The 23,320-nt window shown below is 36.3% G+C and overlaps 1 protein-coding gene across 1 annotated transcript in view; it reads right to left on the bottom strand.

The window, feature by feature from the left end:
- The window catches only part of ADAMTS20 (ADAM metallopeptidase with thrombospondin type 1 motif 20), a 190,033-nt gene that overhangs the window by 7,295 nt on the left and 159,418 nt on the right, over window positions 1-23,320 (bottom strand). Inside the window, exons 36-37 of the mRNA XM_081247912.1 lie at window positions 22,725-22,858; window positions 16,909-17,000 (exon numbers count right to left, since the gene is read on the bottom strand). Coding sequence (XP_081104038.1) covers window positions 16,909-17,000; window positions 22,725-22,858 — 226 coding nt within the window. The remainder of the gene's footprint in view (window positions 1-16,908; window positions 17,001-22,724; window positions 22,859-23,320) is intronic.

Here is a 23,320-nt window from a genome sequence, read left to right as displayed (position 1 = left end):
TACATTGAGTTACCACAGAAGATGGGTAAACAAACAAAAAACTTGACAATACAAAGTGCTGACAAGGAAGCTAATCAACTAGAAATTTAATCTTTGCTGGTGGAAATAAAAAATGGTACAGCCACTATATCAAACAGTTTAGCAGTTTCCTATAAAGTTAAACATACACATATCATGTGACCCTACAATCTCACTCATAGGCATTTATCCCAGAGAAATGAAAATGTACGTTCACACAAAAACCTGTATGCAAATGTGCATCTCAGCTCTATTCATAATCTCCAAAAACTATAAACAACTCATTTTCTTCCAACAAATGATCAAACTGTAAGACAATAATGCTCAACAATAAGGAAGAAAAAATTGACACATGCAAAAACACAGATGGACCTCAAAGGCATTATGTTGAGTGAAGGAAGTCAATCTCAAAAGGTTACATATTGTGTGATTCCATTTATAACACATTTCTATATCATCCCAGAAAATGCAAAACTAAAGCAACAGAAAAAAGATCAGTGTGTACCAGGAGTTAGGTGGGAGGGAGGAACTGACTCCATGGAGGAAGTGTGAGGGAGCTGTTCTATATTCAGATTATGGTAAAAGTAACATGAATCTGTATGTATGTTAAAACTGTATACTAATAAAGGCAATTTTATTGTGGTTTTTTTCAACTTAAGATGTGAATGAATATAACACCTATTTAAAGAAAAAAATTTCTAATTGACTTGCAAACAAAACCCATGTACATGCTATAAGTAAGAGACACTTAAAGTGACTCATAAAGGTCAAAATTAAAAGCATGTGCAGGAGTATACCAGGAAAATGTACATAAAAAGAGAACAGGGGTAGCAAATCCTGATGACATAGAGTAGAATTCAAGTATGAAATCAGGAAAACATGACAAAGAAGTGCTAAAACCCATAATCCACAATGAAGACATAATATGTGAGTATTATGAATCAAATAACACAGCAACTTTTTTTTTAACACAGCAACTTTTATGAAACAAAACTACAGGAGATAAAAGGAGATATATGTAGAAACATCCTAATAATAGGAAATTTTAATATACCACTTTTAATAACAAAATAGATCAAGCAGGCAAAAATAAGGAGAGAGATGATCTAAACAATATAAATAAAAGGGTAGATCTTATGAATATATATCAAATTCTACAGTCTGATAATAAAGAATACACGTTCAAAATATTTAAAAACTGTCTCTGAATACTCAAAATGGATGCTGGCCATGATCTTCTGGCATTGGTTATTTCTCTTGCTCTCATGTAATCAATATTAATTACAAAACAGCTAGAGAGATACACATTGCGTTTTTTTTTATGGCTCTGTGAAAAGTACCGAACATTTTACTTCACTTTTGAGGTATATATATATACATATTCTAAAGTCACATCACACTCCTTAACTTCATCTTATATTACAATGTGGCAAAGTTTATTTTCCCTAGAGAGTGCCATATGTGTCCATTCTCTTTTTAGAATTCATGTCCCGGGGTGCCTGTCATATGCAAACAAAAAAGATATGGTTTTGAGGAATCCCAAACAACAGAATAAGTTCTTTCTGTGACATCAAACATCTGGAGAGTATTTATGCAAATCTTGTATAACTTAACACAGAATCTGGTTTATATATTTGACAGAATAGTTTCAAGAATACTGGACAGTTTGTATTTTTGGTAACAGTAACTTCAGGCACTTGAATACAGACTGAAAAAAACGGGCATACCTTTTTTTGACAGCACATACCTATGCCCAATAACATCTAATTTTGGAAATAGAGCTTTTCATTCCAGAAATGCCAACTAAGTGGGAGAGCCATCTCACCTTGACTAGCAGAGAGGAACATTTTATTACTACACTGGAGCTACCTCTGACTTCCTCAAGGATCTTGTACAGGTTGTTGACACAGAGTGTCTCTTTCTCCAACTGTAAACTGTGGTTACCCAGGTTATAACTATGCAATTTTCTCAAGATATTGTAGGGAAAATTGGGGTTACATAAAAATTGGAGTAATGGAGTTAGAAATTACTGAAAATATCTGTTTTATCATTTAAAAACTTGATTGTGCTAAGATCTCTTATTCTGATTTCATGCTCATTGAGAAATATACTGTTTATAATAATTAGTTTTCTGTTAAGATATTTTCTATAGGGCTTCCCTGGTGGCGCAGTGGTTGAGAGTCCGCCTGCCGATGCAGGGGACACGGGTTCGTGCCCCTATCCCGGAGGATCCCGCATGCCGCGGAGCGGCTGGGCCCGCGGGCCATGGCCGCGGAGCCTGTGTGTCCGGAGCCTGTGCTCCGCGGCGGGAGAGGCCACAGCGGTGAGAGGCCCGCGTACAGCAAAAAAAAAAAAAAAAAAAAAAAAAAAAAGATATTTTCTATAAGGAAAGTTTACTAGTGAGATAAAAGGAGTTTTGATTCCACTTGACAGTTATATTACTTATTTGTATATCAGTCTCCTGTGAATTTTGTTGATGTCTCATTGACCAGATTTATTCAATTCAACATGTAATGAAAAGGACAAGATTCCCAGAATTTCATGACCTTTCTGAGGTAATAGTACCTTGTAGCACACTCTTCACATCTCTAGGTGGCATCCTCAATTTACTTTTTTCTAATCATATCAAGTATATGACCAGAAAACATTGATTAGAAGGAATATGGATTGTTGGACAAAGTTGACCAGTCTTAACATGGGTTGGTCATTGGAGACTGAATAATCTCCATTTAAAAGGGTTAAAATAGAAAGTTATTTTAAATATCCATATGTGAAAGAAAAGATTGTTTAAAGTGCTAAAAGTTTTAGATTACACATCCTTGACCTTAGAACAAGTGTTCAAAGAGACACAGTGTAAGACTTCAGAAGGGGGAGTTCATCAGGAAAAGCACAGTCTTGGGAAGAGAACTAAATAAAAGATGTAGGTCAGAGAGTCACCATTTTGGAGGGAGACCAATCATCTGGTAAGCCAACATGAGTGAAGCAGGGAAGGAGAAGAATGGATATGAATAGAGCTAACCAGCCTCAAAGATTGAATGAGAACCTGAGATTCCTCTTCAAAGCTATGTACCTTAAAAAAATATAGCCAATAGAGGGAGAACATTTGGAATGGCTTTTGAGGAGACCTGTGGACTCTTTCTTCAGTGAGACAATAAAGAAAAATAGGAATAGAGGGGAACTTCCTTAACTTGATAAAGAACACTTACCAAAAATCTATAGCTAACATTACAGTTAATGGTGAAAGACTGAATGCTTTTGCCCTAAGATCAGAAACAATTAAAGCATGTCCACTATCACCACTCTTCAAAATAATGCTAGAAGTTCTAGACAAACGTACTAGTATGATTCCACCTATATAACATCTTTGAAAAGAAAAAAATTATGGAAATGAAGACTAGATTAGTGGTTGCTAGGGGATAAAGTGAGGCTGGTGGTGGGAGGGAAGTAGTTGTCATTATAAAAGCTTTTGTGGGGCTTCCCTGATGGCGCAGTGGTTAAGAATCCACCTGCCAGTGCAGGGGATACGGGTTCTATCCCTGGTCCGGGAAGATCGCACATGCTGTGGAGCAACTAAGCCCATGAGCCACAACTACTGAGCCTGCACTCTAGAGCCTGAGAGCCACAACTACTAAGCCTGCATGCCACAATTACTGAAACCTGCATGCCTCGAGGCTGTGCTCCGCAACAAGAGAAGCCACCACAATAAGAAGCCCGTGCAATGCAATGAAGAGTAGCCCCCACTTGCTGCAACTAGAGAAAGCCCACACACAGCAACGAAGACCCAATGCAGCCAAAAATTAAATTAAATTAAATTTACAAAAATAAAGTTCTTGTGGTGATAAAAATGTTTTGTATATTGATGTAGAGATGTCAATATCCTAGTTGTGATATTATACTATAATCATGCAAGATGTTACCATTTGGGGAAACAGGGTACATGGGATCTCTGTATTATTTCTTAGAACTACATGTCAGTCAACAGTTACCTCAAAATAAAATGTTTAATTTCAAATATAAAAAATATATAAAATACAAAATCATTTCAAGTCTCTTGAAATTGTCCTAAGACTATACAAAAAAAATGGAGAAACATTTATTCAGGAAAATCTATGAAATCTAGGTAAGAACAATAAGCATCTGTGACATCTGAACCATGACCTGTCCTCTCTTCCCCCACCTCAGCAAGATGATAGTTCTACTCTTCGTGGGTGCAGCTACAAACGCAGGACTATATTTCCCCCAGCTCTCTGCTAGGGCTAAGCTTTCTCCTAGGGTGTGTGGGGGGCAGCGGGGTGCGGGGGACACCAGTACTCCTCATCTCACCCAGATCTGTGTTTCTGAAGCTGTCTTAGAGGTAAGAATGGCGGAGAGTCTGAAGCTCCCTTCCACCACTCAGTCCCTATTCATAGATCAGAAGATCTGCCCCAGGCATGGCAGGTCAAGAACACAAGGCCTGAATCAGTCCCACTCAAAATCACTGGTAGGGCAGAAGTTCCATGCTGAGCAAGGCAAGCCAAGAAGACCAGGGGAAGTTGCCATTACCCAGCACTCTGCTTATAGATGGGGGATGTTACTCTGCAAAGTGGGTTCTACCCACTCAATCCACAGAATTTGTGCAAAGGTTCTTCCTTGGGGGAAAATCAAGCTGTAAGAACAGAAAGTTCCATAGCTTTTCCTAAGGAGACTGAGTTTATTTGGGAACAAACATGGGGAAATTTAAGCCTAAAGCGCATATTGAAAATAAGATTTTAGTGGTGTGCAAGTAAGAGGAGGATGGGAGTAACTGGATGAGAGCAACAAGCCAAATGGTAGGTCAAAGCTCAGTTTATCAGAGAAAACCAGGGAAAGAGACAGCCAAGAAGGGCTCCTCTTGAAATCTGACCTGACCTCAAAGACTGACCTATAAGACTACCCTGGCCAAGGGGTCTGAGCTTAATTGGATCAGACTATGTAGTAATTTATACCTTCAGGATGTTATTGAAAGAACAGAGTAATCATATACTAATTAGTGGAGGCTAAGAGCTGAGTGTGATATCAGTAGAGGCAGGCCATCTAGAAACTTCATCAAAGACAGGCCAACTAAAAACACTGTCATTCCAGGAGGATCGGGGTGACAGTGTACATGTCCAAGGCTGAGCCCTCTGAGGAGTGATATTAAAGGCTGCACACCACAGGAGAAATACATGTCCCTGAAATAGCCCAGCCAAAGAGCTAAACAAATAAATAAGCAAGCAAACAACAAGTCCTAGAGGGAAGGGGAAACTTAGTATCCACAGTTGCTAAAATATCTTATCTAAAATGCCCAGTTTTCAACAAAAAGTTGTGAAACATGCAAAGAAACTGGAAAGGATGACTCATATACAGGGGAAAAGGCAACAGAAACTGCCTTTGAGAGGTTTCAGATGTCAGGCTAAGCAGATAAAGACTTCAAAGCACCTATTATAAATATGCCCAAAGAACTACAGAAAACTGTGTTTAAAACAGTAAAGGAAGGTATGATAATAATGTCTCATCAAATAGAGACTGTCAATAAAGAAATAAAAATTATATTTATAAAAAGAGCCAAAGGACAAGTTCAGGAGTTGAAAAGTACAATAACCAAAATAATAAATTCACTAGAGCAGATCGATCAGTAAATTTGAGCTGGCAGAAGAATCAGCAAACTTGAAAAGATATCAATAGTGATGAAACAATCTGAAAAATAGAAAAAAGAATGAAGAAAAAATGAATAAAGCCTCAGAGAAATAAAGGGACACCATTAAGTGCACCAACATATGCAGGATGGAAGTACCAAATAGAGGAGAGAATATACTTGAAGAAATAATGGCTGAAAACTGTCTAAATTTCATGAAATGCATTAATCTATACATCTAAGAAGCTCAATAGACTCCAAGTTGAGTAGACACAAAGAGATCTACATCCAGATATGTCACAGTAAAGACGTTGAAAGTCAAAAAAAAAAAAAAATCTGAAAGCATCAAGAGAAAAATGACCACATACGTGGGAATCCCAGTAAGATAAATAGCTGAGTTCTAGAAGCCAGAGGACAGTGGGATGGCATATTTAAAGTGCTGAAAAATAAAAGCTGTAAAACAATAATTTTCTAGAAAATCAATCTTTCAAGAATGAATGCAGAATAAAGACATTCCCAGATAAAAAAACTGAGAGGATTTTTTATTAGCAGACATACTAGTTATTATTAGACATACTACAGGAAGTTTTTCAGGCTGAAGTCAAGTGACATCAGACAATACAAAACAACCAAAGTGTACTAGTAGAGGTAATTGTAGTAATTATAAAAGACACTATAATTACATATTTCTTTTTCTATATTCTCTTGTTTAAAAAGCAATTGTATAAACCAATATGTATGTAATTATACTACTGACCAGTATAATATAGAAATGTAGTATATTTGATAATAATGCCACAAATAAAGCAGATGGAAGCAAAGCTGTTTTACAGTAATTAAATGACAGCAGCTGATAACTCAGAACCACAGGAAGAAATGAAGAGAACCAGAAATGCTAAATAAAAAGGCTCACATAAAAAACTCAATGAAATATAAGTTCTCTCATTTCTTATCTCTAAAAGATATAAAATTATATAAAGTAACACTATAAAAATATATTGTGGTTTGTTACACAGGTAGGTGTATGGATAACAAATATAACAACAAAAAAAGGGAAGAGGAAAAAGAGTATATACAGGAGTAATGTTTCTATATGTCATGCAATTAGGTAGTATAATTCGGGAGAAAATTCTGGAGTAGAGTTAACATGTACATTGTAAGCCCTAGAGCAACCATTAAGAAAGCAATTTAAAATATAGTGAGAAAATTATTAAGGAAATTAAAACGTTACACTAGAAAATGTTCACTGAATAAAAGAAGCAGTATAGAAGAGACAAAAACAGTATAAGACATATAAAAACAAAAAGTAAAATGGCAAAGATAAATCCAGACATATCAGTTATAACATTAAAAAATCCAATCAAAAGGCAGAGATTCAACAAAGTACTCCCTGTAGGAGACACTTTTAGAATCCAAAAATATATATAGGTTAGAAGCAAATGGGATGAAAACATATATACCATGTACTATAAGCAGCCTGAGTAGCCATTCTAATATCAGATAAATTCGACTTTAAAACAAAACAAAACAAAATGGTACTACAGATAAAGAAGAACATTTTATAATGATATAAGGGTCACTATATCAGGATATTATGACAATTATAAGCATACAGTCATGTACAACAAAATCGCAAGGTAAATAAATCTAATACAAAGTAAATGAAACAAAAGGATTGAAGTGAGAAGCAGACAATTCAACAATAATAGCTGCAAAGTTTCTGTAGATAGAATAACTAGGCAGAAGATCAACAAGGAAATGGAAGAGTTGAACAATACTTTCAACCAACAAGCCCTGACAGACATCTACAGAACACTTCACTCAACAACAACAGAACACACATTCTTTCCAAGCACATATTGAACATTTTCCAGGATAGCCATATGCTATGTATAAAACAAGCCTCAATAAATTTTAAAAGATTGAATAATACAAAGTGTGTTTTCCAACCACAATGGAATGAAAGTAGAAATCAATAACAGAAGGAAATGTGGGAAATTCGCAAATACATGGGACTTAAACACCACACTCCTAAATAACCAGTGAGTCAAATGAGACACCACAAGTGATAATAGAAAATACTTTAAGATGAATGAAAATGAAAGCACAACATACCAAAACTTCAGGGATGCTGCAAAAGAAGTGCTTAAAGGAAAATTTACAGCTGCAAATGCCTATATTAAAAGAGAAAAAAGATCTCATACCAATGACTTAACCTTCCATCTAAAAGCACTGGAAAAAAGGAGAGCAAATTAAATCTAAAGCAAGCAGAAGGAAAGAAATGATAATGAATAGAGTGGAAATTGATGAAACAAAGAAGAGAAAAATAACAGAGAAAATCAATAAAATCAAAAGTTGGATTTTATTTTTTTTTCTTTGCGGTATGCGGGCCTCTCACTGTTGTGGCCTCTCCCGTTGTGGAGCACAGGCTCCAGACGTGCAGGCTCAGCAACCATGGCTCACGGGCCCAGCCGCTCCATGGCACATGGGATCCTCCCGGACCAGGGCACGAACCCGTGTCCCTGCGTTGGCAGGCAGACTCTCAACCACTGCACCACCAGGGAAGCCCAAAAGTTGTACTTTTGAAAAGAACAAAATTGACAAACCAAGAAAAGAGAGAGGAGACTCAAAGCTCTGAAATCAGGAATCAAAGAGGGGACATGATTGTGAATCTCACAGGAATATAAAGGATTTTATGGAATATTACAAACAATTACATGCCAACAAATTAGATAACTTTGGTGAAATGGACAAATTCCTAAAAGCAAAAACAAAAAACATAAGCTTACCAAAACAGACTCAAGAAGAACTAGAAAATCTGAAAAGATCTACAGTAAGTAAAGAGACTGAATTAGTAAAAAATAACAACTTTCACAAAGAAAAGCCCAAGCTCAGGTGGCTTTGCTGGTGAATCTTACCAAATATTAATTTTTCACAAACTCTTCCAAAAAAGTAGAAGAGGAGGGAGCACTTCCCAATTTATTCTATGGAGCCAGTACTTCCCTGATACCAAAACCAGAAAAGGACATCACAAAAAAAGAAAATGATAGGCCAACATCTCTTCTGAATACAGATGAAAATCTAGCAACATATAAAAAGGATTAGACCTCATGACCAAGTGGGATTTCCCCAGGAATGCAAGATTGTTTCAACATACAAAAATCAATCAGTGGGCTTCCCTGGAGGCGCAATGGCTGAGAGTCTGCCTGCCAATTCAGGGAATGCGGGTTCATGCCCCGGTCCGGGAAGATCCCACATGCCACGGAGAAGTTGGGCCCATGAGCCATGGCCACTGAGCCTGCGCATCTGGAGCCTGTGCTCTGCAATGGGAGAGGCCACAATGGTGAGAGGCCCGTGTACCGCAAAAAAAAAAAAAAATCAAGCAGTGTGATACACCATATCACTATGGTAATGGACAAGAACCACAGGATCATTACAACAGATGCAGAAGGAGCATTTGACAAAATCCAACAGTCATGATAAAACCACTTCAATTAGGAATAGAAGGGCACTTCCTCAAACTGATCAAAGGCATCTACAAAACTCATAGCTAACACACTCAATGATGAAGGACTGAATGCTTTCCCTCTGAAATCAAGAATGGGACAAGGATGTGCATTCTTGTCACTTCTATTCAACACTATCCTGGAAGTTTTAGCTAATGTAATGAGGCAAGGTAAAGAAATAAAAGGCATCCAGATTGCAAAGGAAGAAGTAAAATTATTTGTGTGTGACATTACTATGTATATAGGATATCCTGGGGAATCCAATAAAAAACTATTACAACTAATAAATGAATTCAGCAAGGTTGCAGAATACAAGATCAATTTTCAAAAATATTGGCAAAAATTAGTGATTTATTGAGGCCTCAGATTTTTTTGGGGGGGTGGTCTCTTTATTGGGCAACTCTCCTTGTCAAAAGTCTTCTTTATCTTGAGCTGGAATCTTCTGCCCTATTAATGTCTCCTTGAGTAACACATACTGATGTCACTCCTCTTTCATGGAGCTCCTTACATATTTAATAGTAGTTATCATAACCTCCCACTATTTTCCTGGCTACCTTCTTCATTTTCCTAACATAATGAAATTTAAACCTTCCTTTTTTTCCTGATTGTCACCTTCTACTCCTAGATAGATAAAAAATTTATCTTTCCCAGACAGAAATTTTTAAATAAGTATAATATTCCAGTGTCAAGTACAAATAAAAGTTTTGGTCTCAATATTGTGTTTTGGTACCTTACTACAATCCTGCAGCCTGTGGAACAAAAACCACATCCACAGAAAGATAGACAAGATGAAAAGGCAGAGGGCTATGTACCAGATGAAGGAACAAGATAAAACCCCAGAAAAACAACTAAGTGAAATGAACATAGGCAACCTTCCAGAAGAAGAATTCAAAATAATGATAGTGAAGATGATCCAGGACCTTGGAAAAGGAATGCAGGCAAAGATCGAGACAATGCAAGAAATGTTTAACAAAGGCCTAGAAGAATTAAAGAACAAACAAACAGAGATGAACAATAGAATAACTCAAATGAAAACTACACTAGAAGGAATCAATAGCAGAATAACTGAGGCAGAAGAACGGATAAGTGACCTGGAAGACAGAATGGTGGAATTCACTGCTGTGGAACAGAATAAGGAAAAAAGAATGAAAAGAAATGAAGACAGCATAAGAGACCTCTGGGACAACATTAAATGCAACAACATTCACATTATAGGTGTCCCAGAAGGAGAAGAGAGAGAGAAAGGACCCGAGAAAATATTTGAAGACATTATAGTCAAAAACTTCCTTAACATGGGAAAGGAAATATCCACCCAAGTCCAAGAAGTGCAGAGAGACCCATACAGGATAAACTCAAGGAGAAACACAACGAGACACATAGTAATCAAATTGGCAAAAATTAAAGACAAAGAAAAATTATTAAAAGTAGCAAGGGAAAATTGAAAAATAACATACAAGGGAACTCCCATAAGGTTAACAGCTGATTTCTCAGCACAAACTCTACAGGCCAGAAGGGAGTGGCATGATATACTTAAGGTGATGAAAGGGAAGAACCTAAAACCAAGATTACTCTACCCAGCAAGGATCTCATTCAGATTCGATGGAGAAATCAAAAGCTTTACAGACAAGCAAAAGCTAAGAGAATTCAGCACCACCAAACCAGCTCTACAACAAATGCTAAAGGAATTTCTCTAAGTGGAAAACACAAGAGAAGAAAAGGACCTATGAAAACAATCCCAAAATAATTAAGAACATAGTAATAGAAACATACATATCGATAATTACTCTAAATGTGAATGGATTAAATGCTCCAACCAAAAGACACAAGACTGCTGAAGGGACACAAAAACAAGACCCATCTATATACTGTCTACAAGAGACCCAGTTCAGACCTAGGGACACATTCAGACTGAAAGTGAGGGGATGGAAAAAGATATTCCATGCAAATGGAAATCAAAAGAAAGGTGGAGGAGCAATACTCATATCAGATAAAATAGACTTTAAAATACAAAATGTTACAAGAGACAAGGAAGGACACTACATAATGATCAGAGGATCAATCCAACAAGAAGATATAACAATTATAAATATATATGCACCCAACATAGGAGCACCTCAATACATAAGGCAACTGCTAACAGCTATAAAAGAGGAAATCGATAGTAACAAAATAATAGTGGGGGACTTTAAACCTCACTTACACCAATCGACAGATCATCCAAAATGAAAATAAATTAGGAAACAGAAGCTCTAAATGACACAATAGACCAGACAGATTTAATTGATATTTATAGGACACTCCATCCAAAAACAGCAGATTACACTTTCTTTTCAAGTGCACACGGAACATTCTCCAGGATAGGTCACATCTTGGGTCACAAATCAAGCTTCAGCAAATTTAAGAAAATTGAAATCATATCAAGCATCTTTTCTGACCACAACGTTATGAGATTAGAAATGAATTACAGGGAAAAAAATGTAAAAAACACAAACACATGGAGGATAAACAATACATTACTAAATAACCAAGATATCACTGAAGAAACCAAAGAGAAAATCAAAAAATACGTACAGAGAAATGACAATGAAAACACGATGATCCAAAATCTATGGGATGCAGCAGAAGCCATTCTAAGAGGGAAGTTTACAGCTATACAAGCCTACCTCAAGAAAAAAGAAAAATCTCAAATAAACAATCTAACCTTACACCTAAATGAACTAGAGAAAGAAGAACAAACAAAACTCAAAGTTAGCAAAAGTAAAGAAATCATAAAGATCAGAGCCAAAATAAATGAAATAGAAACAAAGAAAACAATAGCAAAGCTCAATAAAACTAAAAGCTGGTTCTTTGGGAAGATAAACCAGCTTGATAAACCATTAACCAGACTCATCAAGAAAAAGAGGGAGAGGACACAATAAAATTAGAAATGAAAAAGGAGAAGTTACAACAGACACAGCAGAAATACAAAGCATCCTAAGAGACTACTACAAGCAACTCTATGCCAATAAAATGGATAACCTGGAAGAAATGGACAAATTCTTAGAAAGGTATAAGCTTCCAAGAGTGAACCAGGAAGAAATAGAAAATATGAACAGACCAATCACAAGCAATGAAATTGACACTGTGATTAAAAATCTTCCAATAAACAAAAGTCCAGGACTAGATGGCTTCACAGGTGAATTCTATCAAAAATTTAGAGAAGAGCTAAACACCCATTCTTCTCAAACTCTTCTAAAAAATTGTGGAGGAAGGAACACTCCCAAACACATTCTATGAGGCCACCATTACCTTGATACCAAAACCAGACAAAGATACTACAAAAAAAGAAAATTACAGACCAATATCACTGATGAATATAGATGCAAAAATCCTCAACAAAATACTAGCAAACAGAATCCAACAACACATTAAAAGGATCATACACCATGATCAAGTGGGATTTATCCCAGGGATGAAAGGATTCTTCAATATATGCAAATCAGTCAATGTGATACACCATATTAACAAATTGAAGAAGAAAAACCATATGATCTATCAATAGATGTAGAAAAAGGTTCTGAAAAAATTCAACACCTATTTATGATAAAAACTCTCCAGAAAGTGGGCATAGAGGGAACCTACCACAACATAATAAAGGCCATATATGACAAGCCCACAGCAAATATCATTCTCAATGGTGAAAAACTGAAAGCATTTTCTTGAAGATCAGGAACAAGGCAAGGATGTCCACTCTCACCACTATTATTCAACATAGTTTTGGAAGTCCTAGCCACAGCAATCAGAGAAGAAAAAGAAATAAAAGGAATACAAAGTGGAAAAGAAGAAGTAAAAGTGTCACTGTATGCAGATGACATGATACTATACATAGAGAATCCTAAAAATGTCACCAGAAAACTACTAAAGCTAATCAATGAATTTAGTAAAGTCGCAGGATACAAAATTGATGTACAGAAATCTCTTGCATTCCTATACACTAATGATGAAAAATTTGAAAGTGAAATTAAGGAAACAATCCCATTTACCATTGTGACAAAAAGAATAAAATACCTAGGAAGAAAACTACCTAGGGAGACTAAAGACCTGTATGCAGAAAACTATAAGACACTGATGAAAGAAATTAAAGATGATACCAACAGATGGAGAGATATACCATGTTCTTGGATTGGAAGAATCAATATTGTGAAAATGACTGTACTACCCAAAGCAATCTACAGATTCAATGCAATCCCTATCAAATTACCAATGGCTTTTTTATGGAACTAGAAGAAAAAATCTTTAAATTTGTATGGAGACACAAAAGACTCCAAATAGCCATAGCAGTCTTGAGGGGAAAAAATGGAGCTGGAGGAAATAGACTCCCTGACTCCAGACTATACTACAAAGCTACAGTAATCAAGACAATATGGTACTGGCATAAAAACAAAAACATAGATCAACAGAACAAGATAGAAAGCCCAGAGGTAAACCCATGCACCTATGGTCAACTAATCTATGACAAAGGAGGCAAGGATATACAATAGAGAAAAGACAGTCTCTTCAATAAGTGGAGCTGGGAAAACTGGACAACTACACGTAAAAGAATGAAATTAGAACACTCCCTAACACCATACACAAAAATAAACTCAAAATGGATTAGAGAGCTAAATGTAAGACTGGACATTCTAAAACTCTTAGAGCAAAACTTAGGAAGAACACTCTTTGACATAAATCACAGCAAGATCTTTTTTGGTCCACCTCCTAGAGTAATGGAAATAAAAAGAAAAATCAACAAATGGGACCTAGAGAAACTTCAAAGCTTTTGCACAGCAAAGGAAACCATAAACAAGGTGAAAAGACTATCCTCAGAATGGGAGAAAGTGTTTGTAAACGAATCCACGGACGAAGGATTAATCTCCAAAATATATAAACAGCTCATGAAGCTCAATATTAAAAAAACAAACAACCCAATACAAAAATGGGCAGAAGACCTAAATAGACATTTCTCCAAAGAAGACATACAGATGGCCAAGAAGCACATGAAAAGCTGCTCAACATCACTAATTATTAGAGAAATGCAAATCAAAACTACAATGAGGTATCACCTCACATGGGTTAGAATAAGCATCATCAGAAAATCTACAATCAACAAATGCTGGAGAGGGTGTGGAGTAAAGGGAACCCTCTTGCACTGTTGGTGGGAACATAAATTGATACAGCCACTATGGAGAACAGTATGGATGTTCCTTAAAAAACTAAAAATAGAATTACCTTATGACCCAGCAATCCCACTACTGGGCATATACCCAGAGAAAACCATAATTCAAAAAGACACATGCACCCCAATATTCATTGCAGTACTATTTACAATAGCCAGGTCATGGAAGCAACCTAAATGTCCATCCACAGATGAATGGATAAAGAAGATGTGGTACATATATACAGTGGAATATTACTCAGCCATAAAAAGGAACGAAATTGGGTCATTTGTTGAAATGTGGATGGATCTAGAGACTGTCATACAGAGTGAAGTAAGTCAGAAAGAGAAAAATATCGTATATTAATGCATATATGTAGAACCTAGAAAAATGGTACAGATGAACCAGTTTGCAGGGCAGAAATTGAGACACAGATGTAGAGAACAAACGTATGGACACCAAGGGGGGATAGCGGTGGGGTGGTGATGAATTGGGCAATTGGGATTGACATGTATACAGTGATGTGTATAAAATTGATGACTAATAAGAACCTGCTGTATATTAAAATATATATATATATATATATATATATATATATATATATATATAAAATTCAAGTTATCCAATGACAGAATGACCCAGCTGATTGTATGACTGATTTGACCAATAACAGAGTGATGTGAGTAACAAAACAAACAAAGAAACAAACAAACAAAAAAAACAGTTGATTTGCTTGGTTTGCTTATGGCTTATGAATAAAGAATTAAAGTGCTACCTAAGTAACTAGATAGGTAGGTGGAGAAATAGATGGTTGGTAGATAGATCATTTCCCCCCAAAGCATTAATGAGTGTATTATTTAGGATCTCTATCTTCAAAATTCCAATAAATCTCTTTTGCCTCCCCCCACACCCAACCCAACATATTCTTTTTTTAAATTTACATGTCTTATCTTCTCTCCTAGAGTAAAAGCTCATTGAGAGTTCAAACACTGAATAAATATTTACTGTTTAGTCAGTAAATACATCAGGCATTGAAGATATACCTAGGAACCAGTTTCACCAGATGCTTACAGACTAGTGGAGGGAAATGACAAGTAAGCAGATGATTATAATAAGCTTATTATAGATATGATAGATATTGGATGGATAAATAGATGAGAAAGAATGAATGGACACATTTCCCCAATTTGGTAGTTTTAATTTTTAAATCAAGTCCAACCATGGGCTGAACAATCCCGAGGCATCTCCAATGCAGTGGCAGCTGGCAGAGAAGAAAGCAAAATATCAGGCAGGAACTAAAACCCCTTAATAGGATTTGCCCTGAAAACCTGGCATTTCATAAAGTAACAAAGTAAAGGCATTCTACCCTCTGCTCAAGTGGAGCACAGACAATATGTTTCCAATGCATCATATGAACCATAATGTCTTTGCTGGTCTTTAGCCTTAATTTAATTGTAAAGAAATGTGGTATCACATTTTGTTCCATGAAGAGGAAAATAATCCATGTATTATGCCAGCCAATAAAAATAACTCAATATGAAAAGAAAAAGAAAAACGAAATTACTACTTGGTCTACACTAGTTATATTGAACTCATGGTGGTTGAATAAAACACCTAGGTCTTTTTATATGACATTGCCAGGTTCTACTTGCATTTCTGGACCTAAGATTTATATATTTATTCCAGTTAACTTTTTTCATATTCATTTCAGCCTGTAGTTCTAGTGTCTTTTGAAGTCCTTTAAATGTCTTTCTCTAATACAGAAAATGCCCTCTCTTTTTAGCATAAGCATACTTTCTATGTCATAGGATGAAAACTGTGAATGAGAAATTCTTAGAAGAGAGGGCTATGGCAAACTCTTTACCTAGTTCTCTTCAAAATGAAATCATTATTATAATTACTATATCCTGGGTAGGATTTTTCATTAATCTATAAATCTACCTAATAATGGTATATTCACCTAGCTTATGTCTCTGTATCTTATCATAAAAAATGTTATTCACACAGACTTTATAAAATCCTTTGTTAAAAAAATGAGATAGCAAATTTCTTCTAGGAAGCACACTTTGTAATAGAAAGCTCAAATATGACATAAAAGGGTGTGCAAAGAGAACTCTGTGAAAGAAAGGATAAAAACAAGAATAAAGACATGGAAATGTATTATTTCACAAGTAATAGAAAGTTATTCTGAGAATGTTACAGGCCCAGACAGCTAATATAACTTATGTTAGCAGGAGTGTATGAAAGTCACATGTTTGTGATCCATTCCTTTACCTTGTAAATTACGTCCATTCATTTCTATGGACTAAGTCGAAAGATTGAAAGATAAAGCATCATGGAAGGAGAAACAGGATCTAAACAATTTAAAATTCTTATTATTACACCCTTCAAACAAACCCGGTACTGGCAAAGATGCTTTTCTTCCAAAGTTTATCTATAACCTTTGAAATAAATTTCATGTCAGAAGTTTGCATTTTCTATTTATTTATGTTTCTTGCAGTATTTTGGTCAAGAAAGTGAATGAAGAGAAACAGTATCAACTTTACTCAGTGAGAAAAAATAATCAGTTATGAAATACCTGTGGGCATCTGGCAGCACTATAGCAATCTCCAGCTGTGGCAAATGGAACTGCGTTTCCAAATACTGTCTGGGCAAAAAGAAGGTCTGTAGCTAGAAAATAATAAATGAAACTCTTTAGCACTGAGACATTATATGTTTTCACATCTTCGTTGCAAAACATGCAGTCTTCATATTACATTCTTAAATACATTCATATAACTAATGCAAAATTTTAAGCAGAAATGTTGCACAATTGTAGAACATAATATAGATCAGGCTCTCAAATTTTTATTTAATATAAAAATGTTCACCTCATAAATTGCCCTAAAATATGACAGGGACATCTGTAACTAATCCATATGCTTTAAAAGCTAAATATATGCTCTATCATATTTTACATCATAGTGAATATCTAAAATAGATAAAGTGGCATCAAGGAGCAAAATTACAGAGGAAAAAAACATTATTTAAAGATAAATTATGATAAAGCAACATAGACGTGCTTATAGAGAGTATGCATATCAATTCATTTAGAGAATTCAAAAACACGAAGGTTAAAAAGTGTGCCATTTTCTTTGATTCTTTCTAATCTTACTTTTGCTTACGTTATTAACAAAATTTCTTGACTGGCAACAATGCTGGGGATTCCATATAAACTATCAGAAAGAAAGAGTCATTGGCTCAAAAATAGGTTGGGAGGAACCCTAAATGTTAGTTGGTCCAATCACTTATTCATGCTTGAATCACTTAAATATCCCAACTAATGCTCATGCAGTTGGTGGATCTCACCTCTGCTAATGTTGTTTCAAATATCTTTCAGGAGGACTGCAAGATCACTGCATGCCCTCATGATGACGCCAGTCCCCTAGAGGCAATCCCCAAAGGTAGCATTTCTGGAAATATTTATCATATCTCCAAGGGCAGCTTCCAAAGCCAGCAGGTCTTCCATGGTGTGCCAGAGTCAGCTTTTACCAAATCATGAGAACCAATTTTGTGTGTCTCTTCCCAACTCAATGCATAATGAGCTCATGTTGGTAGCTTAAAATTAACCATGCTGGGAATATATGCCCCATGGAAACTGGCAAAACCTACAAATCACACTTTTTTTTTCCTGATTGTTAAGAGCTGGTTGTTAAATATTTATCCACACACCACTGCTTATGCATGGTACTTAGGGTTAGGCTGGTCAAACTGACAAAATTTTCAAATTAGCCTTTGCTACTATCTCCTCCATCATTCCCTGGATAACCCACAGATAGCTCTCGCTTAACATGTCAAAAGCTAAATGCATTATCTTTTTCTCCAAACATATTCCCCCTGCTATATTTCTCATCTCATTGAACTATGTCAGCATCTACCCAGTTATTTTGGAACTCTTTCTAAATATTCCATGCCACAAATCCCCATATTCCATCTGTTGGAAAATCATAGCATGTACCTCTTTAATATTTCTCTCAGGTTCTCTATTCTGAACCAAGTCCATAATTTAGATCCTTATCACCTTCTATCTGAACTATTATATTAGCTTCTTAAATATCTTCATGGATACAATTTGTTCTCTCTCCAACTGAGCCTGTTCCCTCCCCTGCTTATAGTTTTACCCCAAAGGTCCTCATAACTTAAAAGATAAATTCAGTTGTATAGTTTAGTACACATTGTTCTTCATGATCTGCTTTCTGGGAACTTCTCTAATAAGCTGCTATCCTCCAACCTCCATTCAATATATGCTTAGACAAAACTAGACTACTCCTTATTCTCTAGTGGAACCAAAATGCTTCACCATTTCATGCTGTGTTCACGATGTCTCCTCCTGAAACTCCTTCTGCTCACTTTGGTTAATTCAGATTTGTCTTCAAGGTTTCCTTAAGATAGCTTCTTGAGGAAAGTTGGCTTTTATTCAGCAAATATTTCTTTAGAACCTATTGTGTATTGGGCATTATTATAAGTACTGTAAGAGCACTGTAGTGGATGACATAGGGGCCGATGGAACCTGAGTGCTACCAGAGAGAAAAAGTAATAGAGTAGATACTATCATATGTTGTAGGTGATCATTGCTATAGAAAAAAATAAAAAATAGAGCAGGAAAAGAATGAGAAGAAAGGGAGTTTAGGAGTGGAGAGGGTCCAGGATGAACTTATTGGGAAGGTGTATTTAAGCACAGACCAGGAAGAAACTGAGGGGTAAACCCAACAGACAATCATTCTAGGCAGATAGAACAGAAAGTGCAAAGGCCTTAAGGGGAGGTGGAGGGCATGCTTGATGTATTCAAGAAACAGCAAAGGGACAAATGTGTCTGAACCAGATCGTGCAAGGGAGGAGTGTGGAGGGAAGGAGCAGAAAGGTAATGGAGGTGGGAAGGTCTTATTGAGTTTTACTGACCATCGGCAGGATTTTTAATTCTGTTATGAGTTAGATGGGAGATGTTTGGAGAGTTTTGAGCAGAGGTTGGGGTTATTAAAAAGATGAAATGAGATAATGTATAAGACAAGACATGGCTTATGTTTTAAGGGATCACTCTGGATCCTCTATTGAGAAGAGAATCTAGGTCAGGAGTTGGGGAAAAGGTGAAAAGGAATCTGAGTGCTACCAGAGTAAACAGGAATACCAGTCAGTAAGCATAAGAATCCAAGTGAAAAAAATGATAAGGACTTGGCCCACAGTGATAGCAAATAAGATAATGGCAAAGTGGGATTTTGCATGTGTCTTAGCTTAAGCTGCCCTAACAAACTATCACAGACTGTGGGGCTTAAACAAAAGAAGCGCAGGTGCAAACACGGTCAAGTTCTGTTGAGAGCCCCCTTTCCTGGCTTGGAGATTGTCTTCTTGCTGTGTCCTCACGTGGCAGAGAAAGAGAGTCCTGGTGTCTTTTCCTCTTTTTTTTAATAAGGGCATTCATCTTAAAATTATGGCCGCACCCTCATGAACTAATCTAGACCTAATTATCTCCCCAGGACCAAACACTGTCACACTGGGCATTAGTGCTTCATCATATGAATTATGCAGGACACAATACAGTGCATAGCAGCATGTATGTTAAAGATTCACCTGACAGAATTTGATGATGTATGGCATGTAGGTGTGAGATAAAGGGAGGAGTTAAAGACATTGCTATGTTTTAGCAAGAGTAACTAGAAGTTGATAGTTGCCATTTACCGAAATGGTGAAAATTCGGGTAGAAGGACTGGTTCCTTTGTAGAGATGTGAATGGACCTAGAGTCTGTCATACAGAGTGAAGTAAGTCAGAAAGAGAAAAACAAATATCATACATTAATGCATATATGTAGAATCTAGAGAAAGGGTACAGATGAACCTATTTCCAGGGCAGGAATAGAGATACAGAATGAACATGTGGATGCAGTGTGGGAAGGGGAGGGTGGGACAAATTGTGGGATTAGGAATGACATATATGCACTACCATGTGTAAAATAGATAGCTAGTGGGAAACTGCTCTAAAGCACAGGAAGCTCAGCTCAGTGCTCTGTGATGACTTAGATGGGTGGGATGGGGGGGTGGGAGGGAGGTCCAAGAGGGAGGGGATATATGTATACATATTGCTGATTCACTTCATTGTACAGCAGAAACTAACACAACATGGCAAAGCAATTATACTCCAATTTAAAAAAAAGAAAGTTCAGTCTTGGATACATTGTCAGACGCATATTAGACATTCATGTGGATATGCAGAGTAGAGAGTTGAATCTTGGAATTCAGGGCAGCAGTCTGAATTAGAGATATACATTTGGGACTGTCATTTAATAGATGGTATTTGAAATCTATAAGTTGAAAGAGATCCTTAAGGGAATGACTGAGTCCTGAAGTTCTTCAATACTCAGTGTTGTATAAAATGAAGAGTAACTAGCCAAGTTGAGAAACAGTGAGAAAGATGGGAGAGTGACCAAGACAGGAGCCAAATGATGAGAGTGAGAAGTCCTGGAAACCAAAGACTCATGATGGATCAAGTGAAATGAAAATCAAGAATTTGTCACTGGAGTTAAAGAAATGGAAGAAGAATTGGTGATGTAAGAGAAAAAGGAAAGTTTGCTGAAATAATGGTCCTGAGTTGGTACAAAGCAAGGAGCTCAGAGCACAATTAGAAGGGGTTGCCTCAGATGGCAGCAGAAATAGTTCATCCACAGTGACCAGGAGAGAAGGCAAAGTCTATAGGTCAAGGTTTAGGTCATCAGCAATGAGTGACTGGAGTGGAGGTATTAGAAAATTTAGAAGTTTGAAGCCAGAGGAGAAGCTGTGAGTCAGACATTGAGAAGAGTTGGGGAGGAATGGACCAGGGTCCGTGCAAGCTCAGGAGTCATGCATTTAAAGTAAGGTCAGTCAGGAGGGCTGTGTATTACTTGCCACATGCAAGATTCATGGTGCAAGTGCAGAGTAGGTGAAAGGTTTAATTTAATCAAGACTGGGGTTTTGGCACACAAGTATGAGGAAGGAAAAGAGAGAGCAAGTGGAAAATATATACATTTAACATTGTATCTTCAGAGCCCAGTCCAATGCCTGGCAAAATGGCAGGTTTCATAAATTACTGAAAGATAAAAGCTTACTAAACAGCAAATAAGTTCCCAAATGCCCATTATGTACTCAGCAATGCTGACACCACATATATTATTAAATAATAACCATTGTTTATAGAACACCTACTACTCGCAAGGCATTTACTAGATGTGTTACAAGTATTATCTCTTAATCCTAACCAAAAAAAGAAAAAAAAGAAAAAAAAAAAGAAAGAAAAAAACCTGAGAGGCATCTTATTTTAGAGATGAGGGAATTTAGGCTTGAAGAGAGAGATGCCCAAGGTCACATGACTGGTAATTGGATGCAGAGAATTTACACCTAGCAATCTAACTCCAGAGTCTATGATCATAACCAAAGCATTATAACACTTCCCCACTGCAGTAATTGTGGGTGTTCAGTAAATTGTAGCCACTATTACTGACAATAATAGTTCACCATCATATGACTGATTTAGAGATTATGTATTCATGCATTCACTGTCTCAACAAACATTGTTTTGTTTCTTTTTGTGGTTTAGGTACTGTGCTAGGCACTGGTGATTCAATCGTGATTTAGAGTTTCTGCTTCTGAAATGAACTTTTTGCATTTTCATGTCACTATGTAATTTTCAGGAGGGCAGACTGCCTGATGCTCAGTGTTATGTTAGGTTTCATAAAGTATATTTACTTTAACTTGACTGTACTATAAATTACTTCCTAGAAAGGCAGCAGGTCCATAATCTGGGATCTGTGAGTGGGACTTTATCCCCCCACAATGCCAGTTACTAACTGTATGAATTGGGCCAATCACTTAGTTCTATAAGTGCATCTTAATTTCATCACTTGCAACAATGTGATGAAATTTTGCCTTATCTAGTATAAGGTTGTTAAAAAGATCAAATGAGATAAAGTATAAGAAAATACTAGACAAACTGTCACCTGAAACTAATGTTAATTATTACTTTAAGCCCTTGCAAAAAAGCCTATAGAACTGCATTGAGGATATTAACTTCCTTATTTTTAATGTAATTGAGGATTTTAAGGTAGATGGTTATATCTTGGAAGGACAGGATCTTTACTATGACAGTATCCTTACTATCTTTACTAATGGCAGTGTCATTACCACTACATTTTTATTAAGGGTTCCCATGGTCCATATCATTGCACTGGAACTATGTAGCTAATAACTTTTTAAAAAGAATTCTAAGTAATTATTGTACAATGCTAGGCCCTTCTCTATACCCTAGCTACCACATATACCATATAGTATATTGTTAGACTTGCATTAGCAAACAGGTACTTTTCATTTTACAAATAGAGATTCAGCACTTACTTTTAATTTGCATGGAATTAAGATCAATTCTTATTTTGCTGAAAACAGTGTGTCCAGCAGCCAAGTAGTCATTTTTACACTCACAGTCTTGCCTCCTGCTTCCATTAAAAGGACATTCATATGGATTTTGCAGTCTGTAACAATATTAAAATATTTTTATATTAGATACCATTATTAGACCATAATGCAGATAAATGGTAAACTTTGGAAGTGGGAAGGTAAAAGACACACTCTTCAATATTTTAAGGTCAACAAGTTAAATGTGAAAGAAGTGAAAATCACTCAACAAGTTAAATGTCAAAGAAATACAAAATGATTAATGGGAAATTCAAGACCAGTTTGTGGAAAAATAATTCAGCTGTAGTTCTCCTAGCTGTTGTTAATGGAATTAAATTGATTTCTATGAAAATACACACAGGTCTTAAATTCTTCCCTCCTCTATTGTCTCACTGCTCACCCATAGTATCCTTCTTAGTCAGTCTCTCTGTGAATACATGTTAATGCCCAAATCTTTATTATTGAACAGGCATGGACAACATCTGGCTTAGGTCCTAATATGTCCACCTGTTTCTAAATTACTTGTCCCACTGGGAGCT

Source organism: Mesoplodon bidens (genome assembly GCF_964165515.1).
Source record: "Mesoplodon bidens genome assembly, chromosome: 11".
NCBI lineage: Eukaryota > Metazoa > Chordata > Mammalia > Artiodactyla > Ziphiidae > Mesoplodon > Mesoplodon bidens.
This window is presented reverse-complemented; position numbering and strand designations above follow the sequence as displayed.